General features: G+C 42.5%; 1 protein-coding gene across 1 annotated transcript; it reads left to right on the forward strand.

The window, feature by feature from the left end:
- The first annotated feature begins 4,933 nt into the window (after positions 1 to 4,933).
- Positions 4,934 to 7,211, forward strand: SIX6 (SIX homeobox 6). The gene is made up of 2 exons (XM_072640738.1): positions 4,934 to 5,505; positions 7,043 to 7,211. The coding sequence occupies exons 1-2, from the start codon at positions 4,934 to 4,936 to the stop codon at positions 7,209 to 7,211; spliced, it is 741 nt and encodes a 246-aa protein (XP_072496839.1).
- Positions 7,212 to 8,119: the final 908 nt, after the last annotated feature.

The raw sequence follows: 8,119 nt of genomic DNA on the forward strand, positions 1-8,119 counted from the left end.
TCCTTTAATTTTATGATTTTATGATTATGATTACATCAATCAAACCTGAGAATTGTGGTGCTATTTTGCTTATACTTTCTGGCTCATAGATTGTGGCTCATTCAGTATGAAAAGATCTACATATAACTAAGGAATAGGCAGATAGGTGGCTCATTGGATAGAGTACTGGGCTTGGAATTGCTAAGACCTTAGTTCAAATCCAACCTCAGACCTTTACTATTTGTGTGATCCTGGGCTTGTCACTTGGCCTCTGTTTACCTTAATCCACTGGAGAAGGAAATAACAAAGCCACTCCAGTATCTTTGTCAAGAAAACCCCATGAACAGTATTGGCATACTATGGTCTCTGGAATCACAAAGAGACAGATACAGCTGAACAACAACAAAACTAGGGAATGTCCTTTCTATGCTAGAAAAGAAAATGTATCAGAAAGTAAAAGACTTCCCATTACTTACTAAAAATCTCAGACTGAGCTACTTGGTATTGATTTTTAACAAGAGGACATTTAGAAGGACTGTATAACTGAAGATTTATAATAAAAGCATTTTAAGGCATTAAATCTACATATACTCAACAACTTTATAGCTTTCTTCTTTTTCTCCTTTTTTGTTGATCAAAACTCTTGCCCTCCTCCCCCACCAGTATAGATTAGATAAGCCCCAAGCAAAATTTGCATGGTTCCTATCTGCCCCAGGTTTCAGATTTACAAACTTCAAGTTAACAAAAGAAAATCACAAAGTTCCATAGAATTTGAAATGGAAGGATAACATGGAACAGAGTACAGTCTCTGAAGAATATCCCTGCTTTCTTTTATATGTGTAATTAACTGAGAATAAGAGGTGGAGACAAGGTGAGAATGAAGAGGACTGAGGAATGAAAAGTGTTCATTTATAGCAATACAAAAAATATGTGAGATTAATATTTATCCCCATACAAAACTAAGAAATATCAAACCAGGGTTCCTTCTCAGTCCCTTCTCTCTTAATTTCATAAATAGATGACAGGCAAGAATTAAGCTTCACTAGTATGTCATTACTAGTTTGCTTGAATTTATATGCCCAGCTAAACTTGAAGTTCCTTGATGGCTCATTTCTTTCTCTTTATTTCTTGTTTCCTCATGTTAAAAAAAAAAAAGGAGGAGACATTGACTATTCACTAGTAAATTCCCATGAAGTGTCTACTTAATAGCAGTGCATCATTTTCTTTGCCCCCCAATTTAATAAAACTCAAACAAAAACTCTTACATTGAGAGACTGATGATTTCAGAGTCTGAAATTTGACTAATAATGAGAGCACCATATTAACTCTTCACCCAAGGCTTTTGTCCAACCTCTTTTTAGACTTACTTTCTTACTAGACTCTCACAAATGTCTTTATTATTTGACCCACTAGCTACCTAAATGTTTCTAACGATACAAAGTCAAAATTTTCCCATCTTAAAAAAAAAAATTTTCCACCCAACACCTCCGTGATAGGCACCTAAGACCCAAATAATACCTGAAGAACTCCAGGCTTAATTGTGCATTCAGAACCAACCCAAAGCAGATGATGATACACTTCCAACACTTAAGTCTCACCTTTCATTTGTTTATCAGCTAGAGTGAATTTTAAAGAACTTTGGTTTTGTATTTCTCAATTTTATAAAGGAATAAATTTTGCCCAGTTACTTTTTAGGTTATCTTTCCATAAATGAGCATACCTGTTCTCTTTATCTACGATTCTCTGCTTTACTTTCTCCCCGTTCTCTTTCTCCAAGTGAGTTAAACACACATGGAAAAGCAGACCCTTTTCTCTGGGCCCCCTTCAAGATTCAAATTATCCCACCTTTGGAGTGGTTTCACACACTTGGGGTTACCTACAAAAATCCAGGTCTCTTCGAATGCTTTTGTTTAGATCACTCTTCTCAATTCTACACAGGAAAGGTAAGGGGGAAAAAATACAATTTTCAGAACACATAACCCTACAGGCGAGGAGAGTTGGACTTAAGGCACACACTGGGACATTTATTGTGGAGGATCATGGCAATCATAAGCAGCTGCAGAAAACATAGTTCTTTTCTATTCCCTAGATCCCCGCCGGCTAGCCGTGGAAAGGCGTGAAAAGGACCTGAGTGTGTGACTCGAAGGAGAAAGAGAGAGAACCGAAAAAGTCTACGGCCATGGGAAATGGAAAGCAGAAAACATCTCTCAGTAAATGACAGAAATGCAGGGGGAAAGGTGGTAGTACCTTCTTATTAACCAGAGTATAAGCTATCATGAGAAAGTCTCCCCTGCAGCTTTGATCTCTCCCCAGTTCTTCCTTCTCAGTTCACGACGAGCCAGAGAACTGCGAAAACGAACTACCTGTTTTCTATCAAATGTTCTCATTCACTTTTAAAATCGATTCATTGTAAATGTACTAGAAGCATACATACTGTCAATGCAGCACTTATATTCAAATCAATTAATTTTAATGAATTCTTCATTCACTTCTGAATTAAATTATCTTGTATGGGAAAGCCAAAGAGAATCTAGAACTAAAAAGTTTCCTCCGCCTGGGTTCTCTCTAATTAGGAGGGTTTTGAACATTTTAATCATCATCAACACCGCCGTTATTTGTCTCAGTCCTGTCGGGTTTTATAAAAATGAGCAGCAGTGAAAGCCTTTCTGTCTAGTTAACTGCCTCACAAAAATGATGTAAATGGCCAAAGGGCTTTCTCTCTCTCTCTCTCTCTCTCTCTCTCTCTCTCTCTCTCTCTCTCTCTCTCTCTCTCTCTCTCTCTCTCTCTCTCTCTCTCTCTCTCTCTCTCTCTCTCTCTCTCTCTCTCTCTCTCTCTCTCTCTCTCTCTCTCTCTCTCTCTCTCTCTCTTCCTCCCTCCCTCCCTCCTGCTCCCTATTCCTTATTTCTCCTTCCCTCCCTCCATCTTTAGTGAACTGTGTAGATCTGTGAAAATAATATCAGAGTTTTCCGTCAGAATGAGCTTAGCACTGTACTGAGGCATAGCCTAATATGACCCGACACCTCCAACCATCTGCGCTATCTATCTGCCTTCTGATTTACCAAATCCGCACAGGCAAAAGATAAATTGTACTTGATACTAAAGAAAAAACATACAGGCCCAGTTCAGTTCCATTGCCCTGAGACCATTGTTGAATTTTCCAATCTGGCTCATTTCTTACAAGGGCAGTACCTAGCAAAAGTTGTTCCCAGTATTTTCCTTGTTATTTTTCTTGTTTCCCTCAAACTAAACTCATGCTGGTCAAACTGCTAGATGAGAAAGAGACAGGGGACAGTAACATTTAGGAAGGATCAATAAATTGCCTTTTTTTTTTTAATTCCCCAGAAACATGACTTCCAAGAAAGCTCTTCCTGGAAAGTACTCTATGGAATAAAGCACCAAAATCCTTCAGGGTTCAGAAAGCAGTTTTCCCTGATCAAAGCAATGATGCTATCCTTTTTTTTCTTATTTTCTTTTTTCCTTCCCTTTTGCATAGTCTCCTCCTCTTTCATTATTTATTTACTTATTTATTGGTTTATGTGCTGAGACTCAGTTGGAGAGTTCAAAGATGAGAGCTTCCTATTCTCATTTCAATAATTTTTCACTTTAGCTGAGGGAGATAAGACCAACCTACAAGAAAGAGTTGAACTGAATATTTAATTACAGCCTCAAAAATAGGCTTTTAATTCTCTGCCTTGATCTCCATGCTGATTTCTTACGTAGGATTGTTCTAGATATTTGTTCAAGTTCATTCAACTTGAAGGATAGGTTGGTTTAGTGAAAACCTAAAAGTACTAGCTTTATTTGAGAAACAAGGCTGAATTCGATATCTGCAAAACTACTCTTCTTGACAGAGTTCAGACCTGTTCTCATAATCAATGACTACTACAAGTATTTCCCTTTCCAAATTTTAAGGTTGTGGTATTATGTTTTAGGGAAGTGGGGAAGAGAAATCTCTAAACACTGGGGAACGGAAAAACCTCTTTCTGTGGGTTCTTTCCTGTCCATACTGCTGTAGAATGTTTTAAGATTTGTAGCTGGGGTGAAAAAAAAAAGATGCGGTAATAGGTATAGGGAAGAATAAATGGACCCAACATACTAACCTTGCACATATATAAAACCTATCTCAATTTGTGTAATCAGTCACAATTTTTCTAGACTTCATTTAGTTGGACTTGTAACCTGGAGGTTTGTGGGTTTTAAGTTTACTGAAGACTTAGACTCTATAGTCTTTTTTTTTTCTTGCCCCATTTGTCCTTTCTATGTAACTAGAAACTCCAACAAGTAAAATTCCCCAGAAGTCCAGGAGCAGTTTTTCTCTCGTGAGTACTTAAAGGCGACACCCGGTTCGGGAACTGTAAAACACAGGAACTCTCTTTTCCCTTTCTTTCTCCCCGTTGTCCACCTACCACACAGTAAGTATATTTTTCTCCGGCTCCAGTAAAATACCTTAGAAAGTCCAACTGTGAGTGCCAGAGCTCTGGGCGCTGTCGAGCTCTGGGAGGTGCTGAAATCTCTCCGCTGTGCTGCTCGCAGTCTTGATTGGCAGATACTGACAGTGATTGACTGGGAGGTCTCCACCGCGCTCAAGCAACCAATCTGCCAAGTCCAATAGCAAAACAGGAGCAACAGCAGCTGAACTAGACGTGTTTTTTTAAACCCTTCCTCCCATCACTCCCTCCTTTCTATCCTCCCCCACCCACCCTTCCACATTGCCGCCTCCCCCCCTACCCTTCCCCAGCAACAAGCCTGGAGCTGGCAACATCTCCCAGTAGACCTGACATTCGGTGCTGCTTTTCAGTCCCTCCGCCACCCAGGAGTAGCCGGCACAGCCTTCATCAAGAAAATAATCCTCATCCTCATCCTTCACTGGACTCTTGCTGGGGAAATTTGAAATTTGCTTAGATTCCCCTCCCTCCGCTACTGGTGGGGAAAGCAGCCTCTGCAGTTTTCTCCATGTTCCAGTTGCCTATTCTGAATTTCAGCCCCCAGCAAGTAGCTGGGGTATGCGAGACCCTGGAGGAAAGCGGGGACATTGAGCGTTTGGGCCGCTTTCTCTGGTCCCTGCCTGTGGCCCCCGCAGCGTGTGAAGCACTGAACAAGAATGAGTCCGTGTTACGAGCCCGGGCCATTGTGGCTTTCCACACAGGGAACTACCGGGAACTCTACCACATTCTGGAGAACCACAAATTCACCAAGGAATCTCATGCCAAGCTACAGGCCCTGTGGCTGGAGGCTCATTACCAAGAAGCCGAGAAGCTCCGGGGTCGACCTCTGGGGCCAGTGGACAAATATCGGGTGAGGAAGAAGTTCCCTTTACCTCGGACCATCTGGGACGGGGAACAGAAGACTCATTGCTTCAAGGAGAGGACAAGACACTTGCTTAGGGAGTGGTACCTGCAGGACCCTTACCCCAACCCCAGCAAAAAGAGAGAACTAGCCCAGGCAACGGGACTTACCCCCACACAAGTGGGCAACTGGTTCAAAAACCGAAGACAAAGGGACAGAGCAGCAGCGGCCAAAAACAGGTCAGTACTTGGGTGTTTGACTGCGGTGCAGTGTCTAAGGGTCTGGGGAGGGCAGTTTAGTTTCCTCCGCCTTCTTAAGCGTAGCAAGAGACTCAGATACTTGAAGGTTAAAATTGAGGCTTTGCAGTTTCTGCAAAATACAAGGGAAACTCAGGATACATCCTTTGGGGATATTGGCTGGGGAAAGCTTCTGAGTTTTCTCTTCAATTGAAAGAGGTCAGGCGAGTTCAAGGGCTCCTGAGTGGACATCTGCCCTCTGGGGCTCCTTTCGCCCTTCCGTTTGGGTTCTGGGTTGTAAACGCTTGACTGGGGTGGCAGTTCCCTCAGCCGGAAGTGACTACTGATGCCAGGCCCGGGAAACCCATGAGAGAATCGCCTCTCTAGGTTAAACACAAATCAAATAAAAAATCAAGAAACTATGCAGAATTCTAAAATCACCAATTAGGAATCGCCCTCCCACTATCGTCTCGGGCACCGGCTCTTGAGGCTAATCCTCGCTTGAATTATCCCATATAGAGAAATACGTGTGAATCTCCCCACCCCACCCCCCACCCCCCCAATGTTCCATTTTACTTAATTATTTTAAATACTCTCCTTTCTCCATGGAGACACTAGTTTTCTTCTAGGGCCAAGTCCAGTTGATCCTAGATCTTCACTCCCGTCCCTGCTGGGGACCTAGCCGTGACTGTCTAAGCCGACGTGATCCAGACTCGAAACTAACAGTTAGGGCTTTTTCAGCCGCTAGTGACAGGGCCCTGTGAAGTCAAGAAACAATTTGGAAAGATCCCCAAACAAATCCCGCGACACACACACACACACACACACACACACACACACACACACACACACACACACACACACACATCACCCACCCCTAGCCAAATCCTGGTTGGTGTTAATCTCGTCAAATAGTCCCTGCAACCAAGTGTGTCAACTGAACTCCCAAGTGGACCCTCTCTTTTCAATCATTGCTTCCTGCTCTGACTGCGAAGGGAGCTTGCAGGGAGGGGAGTAATAGGGGATGCAAAGAGTATTAGGGAGGTCTGGCCGTGGTAGAAAGCACAGGTACTGTGGAATTCAACAGTGCAGGGAGAAAAATTCCCAGATCATCCACTCCATTTATCCTGTGAATGGAGGCCTTGTGCGAGCTTAAAGGCCTTTGGTATTTTCTGCTATTTTAAAATCACATACGAATAGAAACATCCTTTGTTACTATGGAACCCAAAATTTCCAAATTCCATGAACTCAAGAAGAGTCGAAAAACTAAAGAGGCTGGGACACAGTGTCCAGAGGGAGGATTCTTTTGCGGGAAGCCTTAAATGTGCAGGTTACTTTCCCCCTGTCAATTCTGGGACTGGAAGTGGACTTTAACATATAAGTGAAGATGCCCAAGGTGAGGGAAAGGTGGTGAGCTGGGTATGAGAAGGTCTCTAACTCCGAATCTGGGAGGTCAGGGAAGAGAGGGGAGGGGAAGGGAGGGATGGAAAGAGCCAAATCTGTGGCGGAACTGTGATCTTGTGTCCCTGATTCCCCGCAGGCTACAGCAGCAGGTGCTGTCCCAGAGCTCAGGTCGGTCGCTGCAGACCGAGGAGGAGAGCGCTGGGGAACCTCTGGGGGCCGTCGCCAGCCCCGCTGCCAGCCTGTCTAGCAAAGCCGCCACGTCGGCCATTTCCATCACATCCAGCGACAGTGAATGTGACATCTGACGCCCAGGTCACCATCTCCATCCCCACACACAAAACACAGACAGAAGAAGTGAAGTCATATGTAAAAAGTACAGGAAAAACAAAAGTAAAATAAAACAAAAGACAGAGAAAGAGAGAATAAACGAAAGATTAGTGCCTGCAACCTGCCAACGTAGGGAAGCTTCTGGGCTGCTTTCTAAGAAGCCCAGCTAGAGATGCAGTGTCAGCCTTCGAATGCCTGGCGGACAGACGTTTTTCCCCACTAAAAACAAATAAGCAAAAAAAACAAAAAAACAAAAACAGCAACCTTACGTCTTAGTGGGATGCGACAAGGAATAAGGAAAAAACTAAAATACCATGTCTCTGTTGCCCTTTCTTTCTCAAAAAGAGATCTTACTGAAAAGATGCCTCCAGAACATGAATGCTAAGTTCAATATGTTTGAGCCTGCGCTGTAATTCTCGTGAATATTTCATGTCGAAGAGACACGGGGTGGTTTGGAATTTAAAATTTTTTTTGTTATATATATATTTTTTGCTTTAAAGGGTTTTTAAAAAAAATATATGGTTTATTTACTTATTTAAGGGATCTCATGGTAGGTTTTTCTATGCTTTTTTTGCTTATTTCTTTGTGCACACCTGTAGTAGAGCATGTGCGATGGCTAGTGCAGGATCAGTACTGTATGAAAAAGCTGAAACAATAAAAAATAATCCGGTGAGGAACTTTTATTACCTATAGGATTTACTTTCAAAGTCTTAAAGATAATCCTAAACTCCACAAGTTCACGTTTGTGAATGGAACCTCAAGATAAGAATTTTGGCTTTTTCTTTCTCCTCTGATGATATTAAGCTCTCACTTGGGTGTGTTTCATTGTCTGGTCAGAATTAGAGTGGCCCATCTTGGTGAAAGTATTATTTTACTTAGGAGGCAG

Source organism: Notamacropus eugenii, chromosome 1, assembly GCF_028372415.1.
Source record: "Notamacropus eugenii isolate mMacEug1 chromosome 1, mMacEug1.pri_v2, whole genome shotgun sequence".
Classification (NCBI taxonomy): Eukaryota; Metazoa; Chordata; class Mammalia; order Diprotodontia; family Macropodidae; genus Notamacropus; species Notamacropus eugenii.

Excerpts from the sequence above, each read along its gene's own strand:
- SIX6 (XM_072640738.1), top strand. The coding sequence starts at position 4,934 with ATGTTCCAGTTGCCTATTCTGAATTTCAGCCCCCAGCAAGTAGCTGGG. Across the intron at positions 5,506-7,042 it reads GCAGCAGCGGCCAAAAACAG|GCTACAGCAGCAGGTGCTGT; the intron begins GTCAGTACTTGG and ends GATTCCCCGCAG.